Source organism: Pleurodeles waltl, chromosome 3_1 (genome assembly GCF_031143425.1).
Source record: "Pleurodeles waltl isolate 20211129_DDA chromosome 3_1, aPleWal1.hap1.20221129, whole genome shotgun sequence".
In the NCBI taxonomy this organism is placed as follows: domain Eukaryota; kingdom Metazoa; phylum Chordata; class Amphibia; order Caudata; family Salamandridae; genus Pleurodeles; species Pleurodeles waltl.
In genome coordinates, this window is record NC_090440.1 from 363,681,723 (window position 1) to 363,708,893 (window position 27,171).

The 27,171-nt window shown below is 42.4% G+C and overlaps 1 protein-coding gene across 2 annotated transcripts in view; it reads left to right on the top strand.

Annotated features, from left to right (window-relative positions):
- Positions 1-27,171, top strand: part of SPPL2A (signal peptide peptidase like 2A) — a 273,444-nt gene that overhangs the window by 205,300 nt on the left and 40,973 nt on the right. For both annotated transcript variants that reach the window (XM_069222533.1, XM_069222534.1), the window contains exons 12-13: positions 9,543-9,596; positions 9,961-10,060. In XM_069222533.1, the coding sequence (XP_069078634.1) occupies positions 9,543-9,596; positions 9,961-10,060 (154 nt within the window). The remainder of the gene's footprint in view (positions 1-9,542; positions 9,597-9,960; positions 10,061-27,171) is intronic.

Sequence of the window (27,171 nt, forward strand, 5' to 3'; positions counted from 1 at the left end):
TATTTACATTGCATGTTAGTATACTAACGCTCATTATATGTCTGCTATTCAACTTCCATTTTACTAGCATCCCATTTGGGGACCTGGGGATTTTACCAGCTTTCTAGGTATTCTATGACTCAGTGTGTGTCTTTTCATACGTCCCCTTGTACTGTCCACTAATGTGGCCGTTGTGCTTCATTCTGTGAGGGGTGCATTTATTTTTCTCCTGTGATACGACTATCTTCTTATAGGTCTTTGATGCCTTCCTTATTTTGTCTTCTAAGGTTTCTGATACATATTTTGTTGCAGTCTACGTAATTTCTGCACTTTACAATGGACTTTCTACAGTGTTTGTAAGTCCTTTACCCATTCTTCTTTCTTTCCCCGACTTAGGTCAGTTCTTGATTCGTCTTCATAGAGATGTATCTCTTATGACTTTTGCTTGGTCTATTGTGTAGGCTTCTTGTTAGTCAACTTTTGGGAGTTTTACGTTTTTGCACTTGCTTGCCAGAATTCCTTCATTCGGAAGGATTTGACCCTTTTCAGGGATACTTATTCTTCTTCTCTGTGAAGGTGATATCTCTCTCATGTTTTCTGAGGTTCATTGTTGAGACCTCATATGGGTACAATTACTTTCATTTTACATGGAGTTACCTGTTGCCTCATGGTTAAGGTCGGAGCCCCTCAAATTGAAATTAAGGGTTCTGCTCTAGGTGTGTCTGTCATAGTTTTTCTTCTTTAGATTCTACTTATTGTACTTGGATTCACACTTGGAGTTGTGCTGTCATTGGATGTATTGATCCCACTCAGACTGGTTCTTTCTTGAGGATTGTGCACATTTTATAGTTCTCGTCCTTGCTGCCCTTTCTAGTGCATCTTGCTGCCCATTATTCCCTATAGAGTCTTCTCTTGCCCTTGGCTTCCCCGACTTACCAGGGACCTTCCTTGTTTTTTAAAATATATAAAAAAACATAAATATATATCGTTCATATTTCATTACATTTCAGGACGACTAAATGTGTGCACATATTTTTCTATTTGAATATATGATTGGCGATGCATAGGTGTTGGTTCTTTCAATCTTATCTTAGGGTAATATCTACTTTGAACATCTTGATGATGTTTTCCTTCTATTTGCTACATTTACCGGTTGTACAGTATTTTTATATGCTCAATGATTGTTATTGTCCTCCTCATTGAGGGCAACTGCATGTTTTCTCTGCACAAGATACTCTTTTTCTGCTTGTCTCATGATGCAGGTCTGACTCTGATCTCCCTTTACATACTGAGAGGGTCTGCTCCATTGCCAATTATGTTACACTCTGTTTCCATAGGGTGAAACGAGCACTTTGGCCTACATCCAGCACTGGATAGTTGTATCCAATTGCTCACTTAGTGCTGCTTTCACGCACTCATAGCTGGTCTTCCTTTTCCAAGTTTCTTTGTATTTATGTTCCCTATTTTGTGGTCGTCTTGCCGAACTGTTCGTAAGTGGGTTTTCATTCCATGGAATGAGCGAGTTGCTCAATCTTCCATTTTAATATTCTCCTTTACCACGCTTGCTCATGTTCACTTAGCTCTTCTTCATTCCATGTTTTTTATTAGTTCATGTCTCCTTATCTGTGTGTTCTCTAAGGAGTCCTTGATTGTGCATTATTTATTAAGGCTTGCATGCCTTCTTAGGTATACCTGTCTTTTACTTTTCTCTAGACCGCTAGCGTTTCAGCACTCACTTTCATTGTTCGCTCATGGATGTGGTTATACCCCTGTTCTTACCGTTTTGTTACCCCCCTTTTTATTGCACAGTTTTTTTGCTAATTCTTTTACCTAATGAGGATGTTTTTGAGTATGTAATCTATTCTCCAATACTTATTTGTTTTCTTCTGGATGTTTGACTTAAATGTGGTTGTCGTTTATGGCACAGAATTGACATGTTACTGTGGATGGGCTGATTTCTATCCTCTGACATGGGTGAGCTTCTTCTGTGCTCTCCTGCTTTTTTGGTGTACTTCACCTGTAGTTACATCTACGTTTTAATCACCTCATTTTTTTTCTTATCCGGCCCTTTTACTCTTGTTGTCAACTTACAGACTTACAAGGTTCTCAGTACACAATCTCTCCTCTGGGGTTTCCATGCTTTGGTATCTGATTCTAAGTTAAGGAATCTGCAGCTAGATGTTTCTATCAAATGAACAAGTTACTTCCCTTCGGTAACAAAGTATCTGGTAGCGATGTATCTGGTAGAGACATGATCTAGTCTCAGATCCTTTAATGAACCTCCCATCCTCCCCGCTTTGCGAACTGAGTTCCTCTGTTGTCTCATACGATTTCATGGTGGATATCTATCCCTTCAATTAAGCCTTCAATTATTATTTGACACAACAGTGTAGTTTGATCAAAGCACACTGTTTCCATTGCCAGTTTCTATATGTGGCTCCACGTTTTGAACGCTGAAAATAGTCATGGAAGAAATTCACATCAGCGTGGGACTTCTATGGACTCCGTTGACGTCACATCCGATGGACTTCAATACAGAGTCGCCTTCTGCCGATGCGCAGACGTACTAAGGGAAAAAGTTTCCGGATCCAGTCTGGCGCCTGGGGGAGATTCTAAGTTAAGGATTCAGAGGCTGGATCCTCTCTCTACCATCATCATCATCAACACACCTTTATTCGGCTATCAGCCATAAAAGGAAAATACGATCAAAGGAAACATCGTTTAAATAACAGATAATCATATAAATACTAGAACCAGTTTGCATAAATAACAAATGGTGCTCCTAAGATCAATAAATAGCAATCAATTTCATCATTGCTTACACACAAAAAAAAATATATATATATTTTTTTAAATTCCTTAAATGTATGTCCTGCTCAAAATAATAGCATTGTTTTGTTAGAAAGCTGTTTAACCATTGTATAAAAACAATTAATAAATATGGAGTGATGTTCTTAAAATACAAAGCAACTATATTCTTCCTTCAATGTAAGAACTAGATTTATATATCTTAAACAAAATAACTACCCAAGGTCTATTAGCTTACAAGGAGGAAAACCCGTTAACCATTTAAAACATCATAAAATGTATGTATAAGTATTAGTTAAATCTAAACTTATTAAAACCTCAGGCCCTCCTTGTCCCTAATAAATGAAATTGCTAGAAGAAAGCGGCTTATTCCAAAGACAATAGATGAGGTAGTATTAGACCTTAACAGTCTGGCCGCTTCATTATAATTTATAATTCCTACATTTCCTACAGATAGGTCGAATCCATTTTTTCCTTGGCTTATCGTAGGCTTTACAGATTAACAAGACATGATCCACTGTTTCGATGGTCTCCATGTTTCACAACCCACACTTCGCCTCATGCCTATTCTCGCTCTGGGGGCCCCATTTGATAGTGAATGCCTTGGTCTGAAGAATCCCATATCGAAACTTCATAAACAGTGCTTTCGCTCGCCTAGGCTGAATTATATCTAACCATTCCTCAGCTTTTGGTATTGGTTTGATGTCCAAAAAACTCGATGTCAGTCTACCCAAGTCCTTACTGCGGAAAAGACTAATCGAAGAGAACTCTCAGTAAACTTGCTTTAATCGAGTATTGGATTGTAACGTGAGTGTATGGGGATCATCCCAATAAGATTTCAGCCGTAGGTTATAAAACCAATACTTTAAGTGATGAAGCCACGGAAGTGAAACTGATTTATCAAGGTCCATTATCTCAATTAGTGCTTGTCTGTAATGGACCAGTTCAGGAATTGTCCAAAATCTACACCAATAGAGTAAAGGCCTCAGAGCTGCCAGTTTACCTATTTGCTTCATGTTTATGTCATAGGTGAGAGGGATCAGTGGAGTAGATGTTGGCAATCCCAATACCCCCCTCATAAAACTGTTTTCTTGAGATATTAATGGGGTTAGGTTTGCAATTCCCCAAAGCTCAGCACCATATAAGACAGCAGCCTGCGCTTTGTAGCTATAGAATTCAAACACTGGTGAAACGATCCCGGTTCTTGAGCTTTTATAGTTGTTATTTATCGCCATGGAGCTGTGGATTAAAGAAGTTGCAGCTTTGTTAACATGCGGCATCCAGGACAACATAGCATCCAGCAGTATCCCTAAGTAGTTAACGTTTTTTTACTCGCTCCAGTTCATGCCCCTTAATCAAGATACTTCTTTTAAGTGCTTTATGGGGATTGACAGCCAGATATTTTGTCTTGTTTGCATTTATTTCCAGCCCCTTCAAACAACAGTATTTACTAAACGTTTCTAATAAGGTTTGGAGACCCATGGGGGTTTGCAATAGTAAGATGGTATCATCCCCAAACAGGAGAGCGGGGACTGGATCTCCATTCAATCTTGGCGAGTCATGGTTACTCCGTTTGTGATACTCTACCAGGTTATTGATATATAACGAAAAGAGGGTTGGGGGCAAGAACACAACCCTGCCTCACTCCCCTCTTAATAGGTATTGGGTCAGTCAGCTCTCCATTTGGACCCCACCGTACCTTTGCGTATGTGTTTTCGTGCAACCTCTTTGTCTGGTACAAGAGATTCCCCGGCATACCCTGGTTCCCTAACGCAGCCCATAGAGAGTCTCTTGGAACCAGATCAAAGGACGCTCGCAAATCCACATATGCAATATAAAGGTGGCCCTTCTTTAATTTTGTGTATTTCCACATTATTACTAGTAACCTGAAGGCCTGGTCAATTGTGCTTGTCTGCTGCCTGAAACCTGCCTGGTATATTGTCAAAATGCTTTTTTCTTCTATCCAGCAGCCTATTCTATTCAGCAGCTGCCTAGCACACATTTTTTGCATGACATCAATAAGGCTAATTGGCCTGTAATTCCCAGGGTCTTCTCTAGAACCTTTTTTATAGACAGGGATTATTTCCGCACCTTTCCATGTCTCAGGAACTGGCTCTCCCCTTGCTATGGCATTGCAGATTTGATTTACATTGGGTGCCCACATTTCTATATTATATTTGAACAAATCCCCAGGGATTTTGTCCAGACCTGGGGCTTTGCCTGTTTTAATCGCTTCAATGGCAGTCACCGTTTCTTCCATGGTAAACTGTATATCAGGTAAAATGCTTCCGGAGGGTACTTCTTTGTACAGGGAAGAATATGAATCAAGATTGGAAAAATCGGAATAGAGGTGCGGAAAATGGTTAACCCAAGCACTGGGATCTATATGATGTTCCGTATTATATTTCCCCTCTTTCCTGCAGTGAGTAACTATTTTCCAAAAAGCCACTGCGTCATTGCGTTTGGCTGCCTCTAAGAGGTCATGCCATTTTTGGTCCTCCCAGTTTTTTTGTGCTGTAGCCAGAATTTTCCTATAACCAGCCATTGCCTTTTGCACGGCTATTACATTTTTCTGTTTTAGGGCCTCTACCAATAATGTTTTTCCCTCTCTACATTCTGTAGTATACCAGGGGTTAGATGGAGTAATTTGCTCCTTGCCCTTTTTATACTTTTGATGTATCTGTTTAGTAAAATAGTGTCTTAGTGCAGTACTCATTAGTTGATGAATATCCATGATAGGGATGTCAGTGCAGTTTTTATGGGCATGGGGTTTCAGCAGTTCTGTATGTGTTATACATGTTTGTCATAACACCCGAGTTGTCCACTATCACCGGCCATTTTACTGCCCTTCGGTTATTACTAAGAGTGGGTTGTAACTCCACCTTATCCTTTTCTATGCAGTTCAGGTCTGTGAGGTAACCCCTAAGTTCAATTGCTAACGGAAAGTGGTCACTTTCCCTCCTCTTATCTATTTTAAAGGTCACTATTCTCTCCCATGTAATAGGCTCAAAATTATATTATATTATGCATAGCACTATGTTACCTCTCTGGAAAGTATTCATATTAAGACCACCTTGGCCCACTCTACCGTTACACGCCCTCCGTCCATGCTTTAATGTGAGGCCCATAAGTTGTAAAGCAGCAACCGTACCGGGGACGGACTCTTCAATTGATAGGTGGGGGACTGCTCTTGCTAGGTCTTCATCTTCTGCCAGAAGTTCAAGGCCAATTATAGGTTCATAGTTGCAATTAAAATCTCCCCCTATCATAATTGTCTCTCCTACCGGGATTTTTTTAAGCATGCCATCTAATATTTCTATTTCATGTGACTCCTGGTTAGATCTTCTGGGCCTTATATACACATTAAACAAATGGGATAACACCTTATTTTTGTCCCCTAATTCCAACCACAGAATATCAGGAGACTCTGCATCATGTTTACATATCTTGATATTAAGAGAAATTTTCACCCATACAACCAGCCCCCCAGACGGCCTCCCTCTTGCTGCAGCAGTTGGACTAATAAAGAAAGTTTTATACCCCAGTTTGTGCGGTGGATCCTGTAACCAATTTTCTTGAAAGAGGCAAACATGGAATTGTTCAATATAATCATGCCAGTCAGGGTCTATAAGCTTGCTTTTTAGGCCTGCTACATTCCAAGAGACCATAGAAACTAATCCCCTTCCAGTTGAAATCATATCATTGGTAATAGGGCTCTGAGCTATGGTCGATTCCTTACGGGGCAATTGCTCCTCAATACTCCCTACTCTTATAACTTGGTGATTATTTTGATCCTGGGATTCAACTGCTATTAGGTCACTAATCGTTCCCAAATATACTTGATCTAGTTGTGTTAGTCTATCAACTGTTTCAAGATCAGAATCTCCTTTTCTCATTTGCTCTCCCCAATTCCTGTGATTATTCCTCTGAGCTATAAACTTGCAAGTATGTGGATCCAGGCTAAACCTCATAGCATTTTTTATGGGAGCACTGGCTCTCTGTTCCATATTGATCAGACCTTCAGTTAGTCTTTCATCCCTTAATATCAGAGCAACAACATCTTGCTTCCCAACCTCTCCTGGCATCCTTTCCGCCCTCGTAATATCTGAGCGGATTAGGGATAAGCAATGCCGTTTATGTCTGATCCAGTGTATAATTTTGTTCTTTAGGGAATCCTCATCTTCTATACTATTTTGGGCCAATTTCTGGACATTTAGCAAATAAATTACCTCAGCCCCAGAAGGCTTTATTTTTCCATCTAGGAGTCTACTCCTTATAATGGGGGGCATGCTACCATTATATAATTTAGTATAGGGTTTTAATGTACGTTCCATCTTCTCTTCTTGTGACCCTGTTTCAAAACTGGGCTCCCTTGGGGGATTCGCGGAAACTTGTCGTAACTCTCCTACCTTAGCTACAGAATAATTACGTGACCCCATATTACACCCATTTTCCCCTCTCATGCCTCTTAATGGTGCATATGGAATACTGGCTGTAGTTGAAGTAGAGTTGGACTGGACATTCAAACTATGGGGGGGACATGGGTCTGCCCTGTAAATGTAGTGATACTGTTGAAGTCTCCTCTGCACTCTGGTCTCTATGGGTTCCCATACTCCCCCCATTTTTCACAAGAGCTGATAATGTTCCTACTTTGAGTTTTAACTCTCTAACTTCCTGCATTAATCCAATCATTAGGTCATAAAGATCTGTTAGACTCCTTGTTTTACATTTTAAGCAGTTTTCTGGGTCTTGGTTAGCTAATGATGACTTCTCTATAACTATCTGTACTAAGGGGATAGTTTGGTCGTACTTACCCACGGGTTTCCCCTCCTGGACCTTATGAGCTTTGTTGGTAGCGGGTTCTGCCAGCACTGCATACTTATTACAACACTCAGTCGCTCTTCTGCACATGGCCCTTCTTCCTAATACTTCCTAGTGTGGTTGGGTGATGACATATAGCCCGCGTTATATCATCTTTGTGATTAGTTGTCCTGATAGCGGGGGTAGGTTTTCCTCTTGCTGGCTATCACTCTCTTTCCTATCAATTGATTTCTCTTTCCCTAGTTCTGTTTTCTTTGTATAATAGGAAGTTATCTTTTTTTCAGAGCCCTCCAGAGGGGCGGTCCTATTACTTAGTAAAGACTCTACCTCTTCTTTAAGGTCATCAATTTCAGATATCGTACAATTCTCGCCTGCATTCCTAAGTTTTTTTGTGGATTTCTCCTTTCCCCGTGGGGGTTCTGATGCCTTGCGTTTCCCCATATCTTTTTACCAACTATTTAATTCTTCGCCTCTACTAGATCTAATACAAGGGCTCTAGGCTCTTGCCCGGTGGTGCTATTTGAGTTATCCTAAAGTACCAAACGCGGGATACTAGGCCCCTGGGCAGACTGAATTTTATAGTCCCCTTCGATTCTGGTAAGCACTACCCTACCTGCCAAGCCTCTCTCAGGGGTAGCGGCGTCCCACTCGATAGCTGTATACTTAATTAATGACGCCCCCCAAGTTTAGCCACCAATGTCAGCAGATGAACTTGAGAGTCTAGTATTAGTAAAGCTAAATAAAAGTGTTACTACTTGGTTTATGGTGTGTGGAATGGTCTCTGTTCTCTTGGGTAGCAGACTAACCTCTTATTGCAAGTGAAAGAGGGGGGGGGCCCAGCCCAGTCTCCTCTGGTCTCCGACGGGCACAGGACGGGCCCCGCCCGGGCGCGTCCCACGAGGCGGGAGCGCTATGCGATTTTTAAAGAACTCCTGCCCTTTCCTTGATTGGACGCTGGCGCCTCCTGCGCCCAGGGGCCCCAGGTGCTGATGACGCTCTTCCCGCGAGGCGGGAGCGCTACGTGATTTTTAAAGGGCTCCTGCCCTTTCCTTGATTGGACGCTGGCTCCTCCTGCGCCCAGGGCACCCATATGCTGCTGACTCGCTTCCCGCGAGGCGGCAGCGCTACGCGATTTTTAAAGGGCTCCTGCCCTTTCCATGATTGGACACTGGCTCCTCCTGCGCCCAGGGCCCCCAGGTGCTGCTGACTCGCTTCCCTATCTCTACCAGATACATTGTTACCGAAGGTAGGTAGCTTGTTCTTTAAAACGTACTGTAAATGTCAAGGAATTTAAAATTGGAGGCTAAAAATGTAATTAGTATCCTCAGATTGATTCCTGGGAGCAGTGCAGGTGTATCAGACAGAATATAGTAAGGATGATGTGTGGCTTCAATAGATTTTTTTTTTTTTTTTTTTAAAAGGTCCACCCTCCCTATTAAAATTAACATTTTATATTTTTCATTTACATTTGTTTGCAAATTAAGTAAAATGTGAAATTATTTGTATATTTGTGTGAAGTATGGTTGTTTCTGTATGTTTTTTTGTGTATCGTTTTGCGGTTCTAATCATCTACAGTGTTTAAGCCAGCCTCTCCAGCTTCCATTTTCAGTGGGTTGTCCTCAGATTCCAGTAATGATTTAGTGGGGGTCCCCGGGTTCCATAACGATAAAGTGTGGGTCTGCAGACGTCAAAAGATTGAGAACCACTGTTTTAGTACATCTCTAGAGTATTTATAACAAGCACAACCAGAGATGAACGTGGCATGAGAGTCTCAAGGGAACTTGGGCAAATGACAGCAAACAGGTGCTTTGTACCTGATGGTTAATGTTGGGTTACATAGCTGCGTTCTGGATGAGTTTCCTTTTCTTCTCAGAACATTGAATTACTACTGTATTTAAAAAAATATATATATCTCAACTGTGATTTGATCCTAGGGTGATGCAGACGTGGTGGAGGTCCCCGCTGAATCATCTACTACTAGAGAGAAAGTAAGGATTCCATTTCAAACATCTTCAACCCGACTTTAATCAAATTCATCATACTTTTGGGAACCATTTTTGTGTTAAGCCATGATCATTATTCATCTGTCCTGATTTTCTAGACATGGAGATATTAAACATTCACTATCTATCTGGTTTTACTTTTCATGGCTTTGTTTTTTAGACTCTTAACCTTTCACATGTAATTTTTTGTTGGGCCAGTTGTAGTCTTATCTTTTTTCTTTGCACTCTAGACATACATTAGATGACTTAATATAGCTCAGTTTTGTTTACCTCGAGTTTCCTAAATTATACAATGTGCTCCTTTGTGCTTAAGTGTGACTCATAGTTGTTTTTCTTTATATTTCCTCAGTTGCCAGTGGTTATTAGGGTACCCAGGCTGGAGTTTTCTGCTCTTACTTTGTGTGGAATGCCCTTTTCCTTGTTGGGATTTGGGGATATTATCGTGCCAGGTGAGTGGAGTATGTTATCTGTTTTAAGTTGTCTACAAATCAGTCAAAAACGTTTTAAAGCTCTTTTGTTTTATTAAAAAGGTTTCTAATGTAAAGAAGAAAGGGCCGAGCACACAAACAGCTATATCACTGCCACATGCAGCAAAAATGTCTCCTTTACCAAATGTCTTCTGTTCCTGTTGTATGTTTGTTATGATTCTGATTTTATTGATTACTCATTGATGATATGGCCAACTCTTGAAACATTAGAAAACTCGGAAAAGGTATTTAAATTCATACATGAATCTTAATGTTCATAATTATTGACAGCTCTGAATAATCCAGAACGCATCATTGTAAAAACTTAGTCTGCTGGAGAATTGGACCAGCACAAATATTAGTATAGTAAAGATTAAATCAACCTATAAATGAAAAGGGTCAGAGATGAAAGCTAGGAAATGTGAGAACACTGTCCACACACATTTTATTAGGCAAACACATAAGGTAGAGGTAAAGTGTAAAGTGTGACTACAACACTACTCTTATGTGTGTTCTGTTACTGTTTTTGGCATCATGAACAAAAATGAAATAATTACAGTATGGAGTGTCTTCATGACTCACACTAATTTATCCCAGAATGCATTGCTCTTTTGAAGGGGTAGCAGGATAAATGTTTTGTGCGTTGTTTTAATTGTCACAGGTAGCGTAACTTCAGTAAATAAAGATTGTTGTTGAATTTGCTACTCAGCAAGGGAAAAAGACCTCTGCTGCAAGGTTTGAACCTGTTCAGGAACCACACTGTAGAAAGCAGTTTGCACTCCTAGAGGTCTTCAAATATTTTATCAGTCACACGCTAAATGGGGAGATACTACAAACAGTACATAAATTACCCCATCTGCATTGCAGGTCTCCCTCTTCACTGAAGATGCATTAAAGGTTGTTTGTCAATTGAAGGTTACCACTTACTTGTACCATATTTTTCTTTTTGGTAGACAGCCTATCAGGAGTGGCTTGCAGTACTTTTTACGGATGGGGCGGCACGTGGGGATGAGAGGGCCGAGGGGTGTTATTTGAAAAAACTGCTCCTCTGCTGCAGGCACAGGCTCCCATCCTGCCCTGCAGCTAATCCTGACGCTGCTCAGAGCAGCATTAGGATTGGCTAGGAGGGCCCAGCCAGGTCGCTCCCGGGCAGACTGGTAGCGTGTCCCTACTCTCTCCAGCCCGGCAACACAGTGCCGGGCTGGAGAGAGCACAGTGTGCATGTGTGTTTGGACGGCCCGAGACGGCCGGCCAACCATACATGTGCAATGAGGAATGAGGGGGAGTGCTGAGCGCTTCCCCTCATTGCTGGTCATTCCCAAGGCCCCGCCCTTTTACGACAAAATGATAATACAGTTTTTTTTGTTTGTTTGTTTTTTTTGCAGTAAAAGGTTTGCAGCTGGTGGTGGGGGGATGTAGGGGGTGACACTCCTCCGCCCTAACAGAGGAGTCACGCCTGCAACCTATTCTTGTTTGGAAACTGGTACATGCCATTTGATAGCAAAACAAATGCACTGTACTGGTATGATTAAACTTGCTGATATGTGATAAATTGCCTAAACATGCCAAAGTAGTATACTGGAGGGTCAGTCGTTCTACAAAAGTAATCTCTGGAATGATTCCAGATACTTTCATATAGATGAACACTATAGAGCATGCAGTCTAATGGAATCAAACATCCCAGTGGGACGGGAAGGCGGGGTGTTGAAGAAAGTGGAAAGTTTGCAGGGTGAACAATACATCCAACCCTAACTACCAACTGTAGAATCTTAAAATCAGCCTATGTGGACACTTGGCAGCGACATCGGAGCGGTACCATTGTAATAAACAGACACAGTATAAACCTCCGATACCCTCCCACACCCACAATTATTAAGAAAACATCAACACAGTCATCCCCTTTTGTTGCAGTTTGTAATTCCTGCCTGCACCTCATTCTCACTTGACAGAGGTCCAGAATGAAATGAACTTTGGAGGCTTTATACATAATTGAACCTCTCTTCGCAGCCACTGTCACCAGTTTATGCTGACCAGAGATAACCAATTCTGCCAGCACTCTTCTGAAACCTCTTTTTTAGTCACAGTGCTTTTAGTAGGCAGATGGAAGACCTCTAACAGTCACTCTGGTGACAAGACCAATATGTTGCTGAAAAAGCCTCACTGACCAACTTCACTTCTCGGAGATGGGTGCAAATGTGAATCCTAGATCTTTCTGTCTCCTTGTTCTCTGGTTTTATCTTTTCCTTGATCAACAATGATGTTCTTCAATGTTTTTCAATGTTCAGAAGTAATGTTCTTTCTATAGATGCTCTGCATTGATGTCAGTGCGTGCACATCATGCTGATACCCTAGGATCTGTATGCCATATATTTAACAAATAAATAATTTGCTAAAGTTTCAAACCTCAGGTACATCTATAATGTTTCGGTATCCATCCCTGCTGTGCTTCCTCGCACCGTTTCCAAGGGACCCATGTCACTCTTAGTGGCAGAGATACAATCATTAGTCTTGTACCCTGCCCCCTCCCACGCAAATAACTTATTATCACATTTGGTGTGAGATACTGTGCAGATCCATCATCATCATCATGATTTTAGATTAACCGTGTGAAATGCTTGTTGTTGGGTCACCAGGATCTTCAGAATCATCTTCCCAGGAGCCCAAGAAATGATGATTTCCTTTTTCTGGGTCTTGCTTATTCTCGTTGGGACCCATGTCTACCCACCCATTGCCTCAAAAGCCTCATCACTTCAGTGCGAGATAAGCACCTAGCATACTAAGCTTCCTCTCTGCTGCTTTCATTTACTGTTGCTATTCCCTGCCACCTCATTGCTATGAATGTGGCCACCCTCAGCATCTGGTATCTCCTTGTAGAGGCTGTTGGAGAGCACAGGATTGCTTCTGGGTGCCATGCTGTTAACGACTTACATTTCCCCAGCAGAACCTTGGAAGAACAACAACACTCATTGAGGTGCGGCCATATTGCCTGATGCTGAAATGCTGCTCCACAAGTCAATTCAGTACTCTGTCTCACTCGAGCGCAAAGAACCCATAGAACCCAGATCTATGTGCCAACTCTCCAGCTTACACTTACTGAGACCCATGAATAACAATCCCTCATACACTTCCAGTCAGTATTTTATGCTCCAGAGGCTAGAGCTGCTCCAGACGTTCATGCGAATGAAGACATCTTTGGAGCCAGCAAGCCATGCCCTGCATAAAATGGCTTTAAATAGATTTACATTGTGTAACTCTTCTATAGAGATGAACTTTGGCTGTGCTCCATTGCTGCTTTTTCATTTAACCACAGCCAGACTGGTCCGCATTTGTGCCTGTCTTCCTAAGTAGTGTTTCTGCCACAGTGCATTGACAATGAAATCTCTGTGTACTGTTATATGTTCACCACTCTTCCCCGCCCCTCTACCCCCTTCAAACTCCCAGGAAAAATTACCCTTGTTGCACCAGTGTGCTGCTGAAAGAGAAGCAACAGTGTGCCATGCTGTATGTGCTAGAAGCACTAGTGTGATGCAACCTGTCTTACTGCCCTGTAAAACAGTAACTAAGAGGGGAGCCAGTCACTGCAGAATAAGGCGTATCCTAGAGTGCAAAGTCTGTAGGCAGCTGAAAGACCAATTCTGTGTGAATGAGTGATTCACTTTCCCTACTAAACACAAGAGTTGGAAGGTAGGAGAGGAAAGGTACAGCCCTCACACACCCTTTTTAATGCAGTTTAAATTAATAGTGTTTGGATTTTCTTCTACAACAGAAATTGACTTTATCCAGAATGTCATAGTACAAGAGATACAACAGATGGGACTTGTTAGATTGGACTAAATCAGTAGTTTACGTTTCTATTCCATAACCGTAGATTAATTTAATGAGAAACACTATTGTAGTAAGTGATTTTAGATGTTAAGTGCTTGTTTTTACAGAAACATAATTGCAAAGCTAGCTCAAGCTTCACCCTTTGTGGCTCATTCTTTTTGATACTTCTAACTGCAAGTTCCTCACCTTAGACTACTCCCCAGGCGCTACTCTGGATGTGGAAATCTTTCACCAGCAATGCTCCTGCATGCCCCTAGATGGGACCGTGCAGTACTACATTGACTCCATACTCACCCGTAAATGAGAGCAGAGCTGACTATAGATGTCACCCCTGAAAACTGACATCAGTTCCTTTCTTTCCAGGCCTGCCAATGCAAATCCAGAGCTGCATTCAAATTTCATTGACCTTTTGAAAACTTCTAAGACAGAGAAATCCAGTGGTCTATGGAAAGATGTCCCTTCCCAAGTCTACAGGTTTCAAACCATGCCACTACTGTAGAAATCAAATGTCTGTCTCAGACCTACACAAGGTGTGTCTCCAGAGTTTAGGTTCACGGTTCGACTTGAAGTTGTGTTACCTGAAGGCGACCAAGAAGTGAAGCTCTACGTTGCTGAACACAGGAGTAAGTTGAGGCACTTGCGTAAGTCCATCTCCTGCTCCAAGTCGAAGGCGCTGATTCGCTTGCACTTTAGAGGTTGATCCCATGGTCGAAGTCCTCTGGTAAGTCAAAATCGGAATCCATACATAAGCACAAGGAAGTGAAGTGGGACTCAACCCTGTTGAGCCATTCTCTGTCCAAAGGGAAGGTGTGATGACATCACAATGTTAGTTGGTCTCCTTCCAGAGCTCTGATTGTGGAGCCAATTCTCAGTCTGCCCGGGTTTTCCCAGTCATCGGCGATAATTCACCAAATTGAAGTCTTTAGAGAGGCCATATTGCAGATATTTGGCAATATCTTCGGACGGCAAGCGCTGTCACTTCTTTAGAGTAGCTTCTTTTTAACATCTATAAATGTCCCAAGTTAGAAATCTTCACACTGGTACTACAGTTGTTCATGCTCCGGGTGTGAGGGTGTGGAAAGAGACAAGTAAGAAGCAGACATGGGGGTGACCCGTCTCTCCAACTCCACTCCGTCACTTTGAGGGCAAAATGTAGTCAGTGCGGAGCCGCACCACGCCACCTTCTGGTGCACCGGATCATTGTTGGTGAAAGCTTTCTGGATTCTGTCTTGTGCCTGGGGAGTGTTTTAAGGAGAGGAATCTGCAATTAGATACAGTATCCACCGGAAAGAGCATTAATGCTGCACTTCTCCATCAGTGCCCTCAACTTCTTTCTTACTCGTCCATCCACCCATTAACTTTCTCACATACACCCATCTATACACCGATACAATTACTCACATACACAAACACTTGCCAGTCAAGAAGCACTTTCATTAAAAAAAATGGTAGCCTGTTGGAGATGCCTGTGCTTGCTTTTATTTTTGTTGCCTTTAACTTTTTGTGTTGATGGAGAACTCCTCTGATGGCCCTTCTGCTGATACTACTTCTCCAGACATCTTTCATTTGGTCTTGGTTCCCCCATTGCACCTCACACAATCTTCTTGCAGTGCTCTGTCAGTGTCTCTTGTTCTGGAAGCCTAGTTTGTGTATCTTTCCGTAGAATTGTATTGCCTAACGTGAAGCATCTCTATCTGCTTGCATGCACCATGTCCTGAAAATATACACAAAACCGAGATCCAAAGTCTTAGCTAATTCTAAATGAACGGACAGCCATCTTTGAACATTGCTTCTATCTCTAATTTGGTATTCCAGGGTAAGTGATTTAGGGCTGTATTGCTTATCAGTCATTTAAAATAATTCGCACTCTTAACCACCCTTGTTTCTAGCAAGTTCATCCCAAACAAATCGGCAATACATTTCTTCTAAGGGTGTTTTTGGATTCTTTGCATATGGCTGTCTGGAGCCCAGTTTAACAAAGGTAGGCGGCCATTGAATGTATTTCTTCATGTATTGCTAGATTTTTACGGTTTTTTTCTATAGTCATTTATAGCTGTTTTAGCACCAATTCTGATCTTAATTTAGGGAGATTGTTTTCTCTCGATAGCCTTGTGGCTGCTGATGCTTCTCTTTTTGTATGTCATTTCAGGGAAATTGTGATGATATGTTAAGGGAATTCTTTACAGAAGTTATCAATTTGGGCTTGGCACACTCAGACACAACTTGTGTGGGCATTTCTCAGTACTGTTTGTTTTTCTTTTCACTTCAGCATTCTGAGCCACATACAGGTTCCAGAAATGTTTTTCAAGTTGCCTTGAACACTTGAAAGGAATCCCCCTGAATCACCTCTGTATCAATCCAAGTCATGGCCATGCTATTTCCGAGTGACAGTGAATGGTTGAAATGATCTTTTTCTACATTTAGATTATAGGATAATGATTTAAAGGTCCCTAAGTGACTAAAAATGTGTTTTTACCTTTGGTGCTCTAGTTTGTTTCTGAATAAAAGAGCTATTGTGTTAGTCCTTGTTTCACTGCCGCCCATGGCTTGCACCAAAGATGCCCCATGAGGAAAGGTACGACACGTTGCAGACTGCATGACATAGTACAAAGCAGTTTAACAGATCCTTCTTTCTCAAAGGTTCTTGATGAAGCTGAGCAAGTTGGATCTAAAGACTCCGGTTCATGATAGTTGTCCTAGGCACTGGAGAGGAGCAGAGCTAGTCACAAATCAGATGGACAATATCCTACACATGTGGAGCCATTGTATCACATTGGCAAGATGGCAGTTTTTTGAGTTAAGACCTTTTGCATGCCATTACCTATGCTAGCAAGATTGATAAGAGAGCAGTCAGCCATTTCCTGCTAGACGTTGGAAGTACATTTATTCCGTGACATTCTATTCACTCGATAGACACACATCTCTTTTCCTCAGCTCGTCATAGTTCATATAGAAGTGTATATTAAACTTGTTCAAGACACACGGCCAGCCTATTGATAAAGAACAGTGCTGGACTCCACGTCAACATTTGGGACATTTAGCTAGTCTTTCTAGATTTTAACTAATTTTCACCACTCCTTTCTGGGCAGGGTTGGTGACTTTGGTATTCATCTAAAAAAATCTTTGCAGTATTGTAATCCCCCAGGCAATAATGTACCTGGCCTGTGCAATGTCTGCCATTTGACTCTTGGAAACTTTGGAAAAAAACTTTTTTGCCAGCACAGTCCCAAATGTGCCCAGTGTGCACTGCCTGAGCTCTGTATGGAACCCTGCTTTTTAAGTTGGTCACACAATACTGAAGGCTATTTACAACTTCACTGCCCTCATTGAGCAAATAACTTTACTTTCTCGAAGCCTTGTTTCAGCAGAACCAACAAAGTTGTTTCCTGAATATGTAATTTACAGCCAATAAACTGGTCAGTCGTCATTGCTGTTAAGTAGAAGGCTAAGAAAGCTGTACTAGCTGGCAGGAACTTCACTTTTGTTGGTGGACTCCGGAAGGGAATGTTAATCCCATCTCCTTCCCTCTTAATCCGTTCTTTCATGTACATGCCTCCTGACAGCACGTTCATTCCTGCAAGATTTATTCGGGCTCGTTTGGAATGTTCGGAAACAATGCACTTGCAACCTTTATATACTTTGAATTTTATTGAACCATTCTAGTTTTTGCATATCTTCATACAGATGCAATTGAGGGAGAACATCTACTTTTGCCAAAGCGATTGTACAAAGATAGATGTCATTTTATTTTCATGGTCTGCTGCTTGTTCAGCCTGGGTAAACCATGCTGAAACACTTCGACATTTCTCTGGTGTTTTAGACTATTTGATTGATCTGCTTTCTGTAATAGCCAACTAGTTGTGTGGAAAATAACTTTGTACATTGCCTATGATTATATCTAACTTGTATGTGAACCACGGTTTCTTTCAGCAAATGCACTGTAGGTTTTGTGCAAAAATTAGACGGTTTTTAAAAGCACTGTAAGATGCAGACATCTAGAAAACCTCACACAAGTCAAAATAAAGCACTACTGGAAATGCCTGAAACTCATTACTTTATCCATTCCATGTAATGAAACTTCCTAGTAAGAAGCACCATAAATCACTTTGGTTATTTCTTTAGTATTATCCCAGTATGACATATCACAGATCATATGGTTTTTAAACTGTGTGATACAGTGCCCAGTATCCCTGTTTGGTCTACAGGCCACTTTGTGTATATTTTACATGTGTTTCAGTACATGCAGTTCTGATAGAGATTTCTATCTGCAGATTCCTCAACTTGTGATTTTCCCGGGTGCCAGAACGGATCTGGAAACTTCAGTAGCAATTCCCTCGCTTGTCAGCAGGTGGCGTTGTGCGGCTCAGCATCTTTTCCATGATGTCTCTTGACAGTACTTTATCTCAGGAAAACCTGTTTTTTGCTGCAAAAAATTATTGCTGTGTGCTGATACGGGCCCTAGAACCTCGGAGTTTAAACTGTGTTGTGACTGCCATCAACCGATGTTAGTGACAAATGCACAGGAAGTCTGCTTGTGGTGCTTCAGCACGACGCATTACAAAGTCATGCTCGTATTGTGCTAAAATAACCTCTAAGGCCATTTAAGACTGCAGGCTCACTATTGCCGAACTACAGAAGGAGTCCCGGATACAGTTGAGATTGAGGGCGCAGTCATGCCGCACTCCTGGGACCAATCATGAGACAGCTCCACATCAAGATCCAGGAGTTCAGGTAAGTCAAAGAACCATAACAAAACATAAGAAATCGGTGCACAATTCTCCATTGTCCCGCCACTCAACAATCGGAGCTACGTTACAGAGTGAACTCTACAAGTGCTTCAACTTGACCTTCTTCCTTAGCAGAAAGCCACAGGAGATCAGATGGGTCATCGGAAGCCATTGCAGTAGTCATATTTGGTGCCCCTCCATATCCCTCTGAAGACCCTTTGGGCCCCAAGGATTCGAGGATGCAATCAGTTGGCAGATGCATCCCTCATGCAGACCACACCACTTCACCTCCACCCAAGGTCAGACCCTGCTTTGAGCAGGATGCTGCCGGCTCCAGCCCTGGCGCAAAGTCTGACACTGTCCTTGACGCTGAGACAGATGCAACTGACTAGATCCTGGACATCCGTACTGACACCAGACCAAAATCTGATAGTTTTATCAGATTCGGAAACTCAACCCTGCGATCTCCACCGCATTAATTTACTTTTTCTGCTGCAGCTCAGCTATTTTATGACCAGGATGTTGAAGGGGATACATTTTATTGTGGAGGAAATGTTTTGAGGACCTGCAAGATGCCAGTAAGTTGGTTAAACTCACCTAATGCTATGGCCACTGAAGAGTAAGCCTCCTTTACAACAGTCATCAGGAGGACACTTGAACTTCAAGTCCTTACTCTACCAATACAAGAGATAAAGACCTATGTGTTGACAGAGGTTCATAACCCTGCAGCTACCACCCAAACCTCTGCTTTCTTTCAGGGGCCCTAGTAGATGTACTTGTGGGCACCTGGGTGAAGCCAGGATCTTGCCCACTAGTCAAAATACAGGTGGTACAGGCCCGCATCCGGGATCCCAGATTTCACATATAACCCCGAGAGCTTGGTGGTACAGGCATCATCCAGCCACCAGAACCCAAACTCTTTTCCCACCACACTACCCGACAGGGAATCCAAGCTGATGGAAAATTTCACAAAACACATATTCTCAGTGCTAGTCTTGCCCATTGATAAGTCCTTTGCTGGTGCCTCCTGGAACGGTATTCGCATAGAGTGGCAGATGTATTGCCAGCTGTCCTGAGGATGTCAGGCATATCCTGCAACTTCAGCTCCTCGAGAGCAAAATGCTGCAGAATATACAATCCGTTCTGGCCTGGACCCAATGGGCTGCCTGGGTTAGGGTAGTTGGCACCAGCAAGGTGCCTAAGTGACACCCCTGGAGCCAATCCACAGGCTTCTTTTCGGACATCTAGCAGTCCCAAATAGACATGCCATTTGATGGCTTGAAACTTTCCAGGGCGAAGGCTGGTTCGGCTTTCAAGAAACTTAAGGAGAGCAAAGCCATCACTCACTCCAGTTTGTAGCGCATGGTGTCTCCCCACCCTTGCTGCCCTTCCCCCAGGACCACTTGTTCATGCTCCACAAAGAGGTTCAGGTTCCCTAGACCAGGGAAGCAATAGAGAGGACTTCACTTGAAACTCTAATGCGCAAAAGTTTGCACACTGTGTTTTATGGCATCAGAGATTAAGACTGGCTGTTATTCCCTTTATTTCCTGGTTCTGAAAAAGTATGGAGGCCTTCGCCTCTTCCTAGATTTCTGCCCCCTGAACTTTCTCAAAAAGGGCAAGTTCAGGATGCTTACCATGGCCCAAGTTCAGTCCACCTTGTATCCAGGAGACTAGATGGTGGTGCTCGACTTGCATGATGTATATTTTCACTTTCACGTCTTGCAGTCCCACAGGTGTTATCTGCAGATCCAGGTCGATCAAGAGCACTTTCAGTTCTCCATGCTCCCCTTTGGCCTGACCAGTGCACCTCAGGTGTTCATAAAGGTGATTGTCACAGCTCTTCTGCAAAAGTCAGGAATTCCAGTCTTCTCATACTTCGATGACTGGCTACTGAAGCCTTCTCACCTCAAACAGTCATAAAACCTCCTCCACACTGCCTGTTAACTTTTGGTTTCCTCATCAATGTGCCAAAGTCACACCTGACTCCTTCACAGTGGCTCCTCTTCATCAAGAGCCTTCCTGGATACCATGCTTATTCAGGCTGTTCTCTGCCTCAACAAGTCTGTTACATTTAAGCTATGATCCTGATGTTTTAACCCTTGAACGGGGTCTCAGTGTGAGTGTATCTGAGGCTTCTTGGTCTTTTGGCTTCCTACATACCGCTTTTGGACTATGCCAGTTGGAACATGCAGGCTCTGCAGTGGTATATAAAGTCGTATTGGGCTTAGCACCAATGCAATCTGTCGGACTATATTCAGGTGTCAAAGGAGACTGCAACGGGTCAGCAGTGGTAGCTGCTTAACTGCACTGGACCAGCAGCAGACCCCTCTCTCTTCCCCAGAACTAACTGTTGTGATGGATTCATTGTTGCTTGGTTGAGGTCATCTGGGAGAGGTGGAAATCAGAGGCTCATCGTCACAACCACTTGCAGGAGTTGCAGGTGAATCGTTTGGCACTGAAGGTGTTTCTCCTGACCATCAAGGGGGAATGAGTGCAGGTTCTCACAGACCAGATGACCATCTTATGGTATTGCAATAAACAGGGCTGAGTGGGGTCATGGATCCTGTGCCAGAAGGCTTTGGGAGTGGCTGAACACTGAGGGCATCTCCCTAATCATTAAATGCCAGGGCAGATAATCTTGGCCGCCGGTGTCTAGCGGGTCACGAAAGACAGTTGCATTTGGAGGTGGCACATGGTGTCTTCCAGCTATGGAGAGAACTCTGGTTTGATCTATTTGCCACCACAGAAAACACAGTGTCCAAACTTTAGAATTTCAAGTGACGTCCTCTCTGGGAGACTCCTTCTATCTACATTGGGGATCAGGACTCCTATATGCCTCCCCACCCCTAGCTCTCCTGCCAAGAGGGCTGAAAAAATCAGCAAAGAATGGGCCCAAGTCATCCAAGTGGCTCTGGACTGGGCAATGATAGTGTCGTACCTGGAAATTCTGGCCTCAAGCATTTGTCCACCAATCCAGCTACCTGCTTGGAATATCCTTCAGTCTCCTCAGCCAGGCTGGGTCCTGCACCCAAATCTGCAGAACCTACACCTCCATGCATGGAGATTGACCTGTGACAGTTGGTGGCTTTTAATCTTCCTACCAAAGTTGTTGGCATTATTTTGGCAGCCAGGCACCCCTCTACTAAGTCTTTGTATTTAGGGCATTGGGAGAAGTTTGTTGCCTGGTGTTCACTCTGACAAGTTTGTCTTCTGTTTCATCTATGTTGTTCCAACAAGACCTCGCTGCGGCTACCGTTAGTTTATCTGCCCTTTCAGCCTTCTTACACTCACTGAATCAACTATCCCTTTTAAGTCAGCTGTTGTGATGAGTTTTTCGAAAGGTATGACCCACATGTTTCTATCTTTACTTTATGTGATGACATAAATTTGGGCTTCACCTGTCTGATGTCCACACTATTCAGACCTATGCAAAATTGTCCTTTACGTGTGAACTATTAAAATCGTTTTCCTTATCTGCTAGACAAGTGAGTGAAGATCAAGCCTTCTGTGTCCAACAACCATACACTTTGTTTCTTCCAGATAAACAAGCACAATGACAAAGGCAACTTTCCTAATAACAGTTGTTACGTCTTTCTATCTAGGGAAGCCCATCGCCTTGCCAGCTTTCTATGTTCTGCCCAACCTCTCTAAGGAGGAGGAAGGGGTTACCAACTTAACACTAAAAGGGCTCTTGGTTTTTATATGGATCGCGCTAAAGAATACTGGCAGGATGACCAGATTTTTGTTCACTTCTCTGGAGCAAAAAAAAAAGAGGAAAGCGGTGCAAAAGAGAACCATTTTGCAATCGATTGTTCTTTGCATAAAGAAAGCTTGCATGCTTATGCCACCAGAGCAAAGGTCGCTAATATTGAGCTGGCACACAGTGTGCTAGTCATGGACATTTTCCAGGCTGCTATGTGGGCATCCCTTCACATGTTCACAAAGCAATATTACCTGATTAACCAGGTCCGGCAGGATGGGATTTTGCCAGATCTGTCCTACAGAATTTTCTGGTCTGAGTCATTCCAAAGACCCACAATCTGAGAAGGTACATCTTTAGTATCTATTCACAAGGTGAGGAATGTACATTTAGAAGTCTCTATTAGAAGAACAGGTTACCTACCTTCGTTAACACCTTTTCTGGTTTGGACTCTACCGAACTTGCAGATTCCTCACTGACCCACCCTCCTCCTCATTCATTAATAACATTGCATATGTGTTATATTTGCAGACTGCACTTCTGAATTTGATGGCTGTGCACTCAACAACACAGACGTCATATTGTGGAGTTGGCAGATTTATTGTGGCTGAACATCACGTCTGGAAGAAATGAACCCGACACTGAGCCACACAACGGCATCATCTGATGTGCAAGGGAATTGCTGTTAGTCTCCAGATCCAGTCTAACCCTTGGGGGATTTCACAAGAGGAGAAACCGCTAGATAAAATCTCTAGCAGAAAAGGTGTTACTGAAAGTAAATAGTCCTTTCAGTTCACTTGCTTTAATATTTGTTGTAATAGTGTGATTCCTAGTTAGTGTTCCACTCAACATGGAGATTTAGTGGCAGTGTTAGTTAGACGTGGTAAAAACAAGGGGAGGTGTGTTAATTGGGTGTGTTGATTGGGTTGTTCACAACATAATTGCATTGTACTTGCATAGTTCAAATAATGTTTAATTGGATTTTTTAAAATAAAATATGAAGCTCCTTATAGATTGACAGACAAAAATGAAAATTGAATTGAAGTTGAACAGAACCTCACAAATATATTTATTTTGTGGATATTCATACAGCTCGTGGAGAAGCCAACCGAAGGGTGCTAAAGGGAAAACAAGTACCAAGAATAGTGGGTATCAGGCGGTTAGTTGGGAGATAGTTTGAAGAACTGTAAGATAGTCGATCTGGTTGAAGTGCCTGCATATGTACTTGTGTAAGTATTTATAGGTTGCAGATCTTCCTGAAAGCATTGACGTGGTGGACATTATTAAGGCAATGAGGGGGGGAAATGTGGTGAGGAACCTATTCGTTTGTGTAACTGGCAGGTGTTAGGGGATGGGTGACTACAATATTTAGTTGCCCTCGGACTAGGTTGATGGCTCCCATATTGGTTGATTATGTACTCCTTGAAGAGATGTGTTGTGATCCTTTCTGCGTTTCCCTAACGATGGGAATAGCGAGGCGTAAGTGTGCATATAGGGACTTCCTACTGCAAAGCCTTACACACGCAGTTAAACCCTAATGTCACTGGGTACATTTTCATCCCGCGTCAGGTAAACGTAGGCGTCTAGTCGGCTGGTAAGAAACCATCAGTTAAGAGAGGTATATGGCATTAGTGTCTTAAAAGAGGGTTTTTAATTTTTTTGTAGGCTTGTTTTTAAGTGGCAGTGGTTGATACAATGGCAAGTCATGTACACATTACAGATCCTGCCTACTGTATAACTTGGTGTTTTTTTAATAAGTGTGTGTGTGTAGTTTTCGTTTTAAAAGTTGTAACTTTCTGTGATTATATCCAGTGTCAGACTCGTGCGCACCGATTACAGGTAACTTAGCTGCCTTAAATAAATAGGGGGCTGCATTAAATAGGGTGATGGCGCCCTATAATTAACGGCCTGTTGACGCATACAGTGCCCTAATCCTCATGGGTCAAAACAAGTAATTTGGCAGTTTAGCTAATATACTATTTGAAACATGTCGCTACCTGCTTCAGCGGGAGCAAGACAACAATGACATTAGAAAAGTTGTGTTGCGAAAAAATAGTAAAAGAAAAGCCAAAATAGTTTAAAGGCTGTTCCCATCGTATTTGTTTTCTCCTTTTCCATCAGTCGCTAGAGTTCCCCCACCGTGCAGACCCCAGGCCTTTGTTGTGAACGAACGGTACCTGCTTTTCTTGGCACACCCCACTCTGTTGTTGCAGTTCTTTAATTGTTCTTTGGTAAACGACTTAAAACGTATTCTTTAGTACAATGCCAGAGTGCTTAATGAAACGGTTATGAGGCGTTAATAGTTTGCAATTTTAAATGAGGATGTTTTGCTTGAACTGGTTAATAATAGAGAAGTGAATATACTTCCTGCCGTTCCACTACTTTCTGTCTTCCAATACGTGCCAGTGTTTGCCTGGTCCAAAATACTGCCTACCTGCTCACTAGTTCTGACTGATGCACTGTTCCCTCCTCCTTGAGTACCTGTACTATGCAATTGAAGTACTCCTGTTGTAGTGTGTGTGTGTCTGGATCCTGGGTCCAGGCCTATTGAAAGTGCTACTAACTTGCACTTCATCTCCTGCAGTGTCCAATTCAACATATTGTTTTCCTCGATAGAAGGACCAGTAATTTCCACTGTTCACAACAAAATAAGTGCAGACACTGGGTAACCAAATCAATGATTAGTAATAATTTGACAAGGTGGAACATGTTACAAACCTAATCAGGATCAAAAAGACTGATTTCACACGTCAATAAGCTACATATTGTATTGTAAGATGCTGACATTTCCCTGGGTCCCTGGTGAATAGAAAGACTTTGTGCTCCCCCCTCATTCCTCCCCATGACATGCTGACATTTCAGTGGCAATACACAACACAGTGAAGAACTGTATACCCCTGTGCTCAGACAGACGCTCAGCACATGCCTTTTGAGCAGCCTGCCATTGCTCACTTGGTAACCCCAAGAACTGGTTCTCAGGTCATGTCTTGTGTGCCCCCTGGGCTCTCCCCTACTCTGTAGCAGACTGTAAATGTACAGCAGCTGGAACACGCAGCAGGGAGTACAGGGACGACTGCTTACAGCAGGCCACACGGGTAAAGTAGAAAGGTGGGTGGGTGTTAAGGGGAGGCCCAGAATGCCTTGGTGCTGGCAACTGGGCAGAGGCAGCACTTCTAGCCCTGAGAACACAGAAGAAGGTGGTTATATAAAGAGGGGGTGACACAGATGAACTTAAAAGAAGGGCAGATAGATATGTTAAAGAGACCACATCTGAAAAGTGGTATGATCCAAGAGACCACTGATAGCTGAATTAGAGTAATTTACAGAGTTTTTGTGTATATATTTGTTAATGTATTTATTTTGTTTTGTATAGCATAGAACACTGAAAGTTGTGAAAATGATTTACAGGGACCAGCCATGATATGAATTATATGCTAAACACCCCCTAAAATATATTAATCACAGGGTAACAAGGTGTTAGTTAATGAACAGGTAAAACAACCATGGCATACCATCTGCAATGAGAAGCACCTATAAAGATGATATTCATAAAGATGATAGTCATATCGCCATGTCAAGGTGAACCATGTCAAAAGGAATTTATTTTACCCTAAGAGGATGTATAGGAACACCTCGGTGAGCAGCCCAGCCATTTCCACACCCAAATATCATCAGCAAGAAATGTTACCCAGGACTGAGTGCAGCTCCTCCAAGACAGGATCAAAGACCAGCAGATGGCTTCGTAGCTTCGTAGCTCTACAGATACAGTTAGTGCAATGAAATAAAAAACGATTTGTAAAGCGCACAAATACCCAAAGGTGTAAAGGCTCTAAAACTTTAAAAAAATTATTGAGAAGGGTAGCACAGACACCCTAAGACCTAAACAGAATAAAGAGTAAAAAGCCATGTTTTACTACATCTCTTAAATAGCAGATGATTACCAATCAGAGTAATGTGACAAGGCAGTGTTTAACAGAGTTTAGCTATGGTGTACAGGAAAGATTTGTCACCCAATCTAGGTTGCCTAGCAGAGTTCTAGGCACAGCAACAGACTTGATCATGGGCGAGTGAAGAGCCCTTCTGGCTGTGTTCCTTTGAAACTTAGCTCTTGAAACAATTAAGACTAAGATTGTACAAGGTCTTGTGCGCTTTGTATACGCTCCTCAGAGATCGACTGATATTAAGGGATATCAAGAATCAAGCAAGTGGCTGTTTTGCACCACCTGAAACTTATTTAGGGATGGGGCTTATTGATGTTGTGAGACTACAGGTATAACAGCATGAGTCTATTCTTAGCGCAGTTAAGAACAAGGCTTGACACTGGATAACACAGAAGGTCGCATGTTTTGAGTGCAATGAGTTTCTTTTGTTCCCAGACATAAGTAGGCAAGCAAACGTTGATAAAGACCTTGGGGTCAATTAAAGACAATTATTTTATGATGTATCAGGACAAGACTGTTATTCCGAGGTAATTTATGATGTGAAGGGAGCCAGGAACTTCATATTAAGGGGCACTGGGGCAAAGTCAGCCGACCTCATGAAACAGTCATGAAGAGAAAATGTGCCCCTGAAGTGGACACCACCCAAAAAAGGCAGTGGAGACAATGGAACAGCCAGTTAGCTAGTTGAAACCTTTCAGAACTTTAAAATGTCTCAACATGTTATCTATATAAGGGGTCGCCCAGTTCACCTAATATTCACTACTCCCAACCTGACACAACAGCCACACCTCAGATCTTCCTTGGGCTTACCATTCAGCAGACGTTTTACCCTCTTTTCTTCTAATCCTTACAACAGTTGCCCCTCATCATACTTTAAACAACTAGGTACAATTTGGT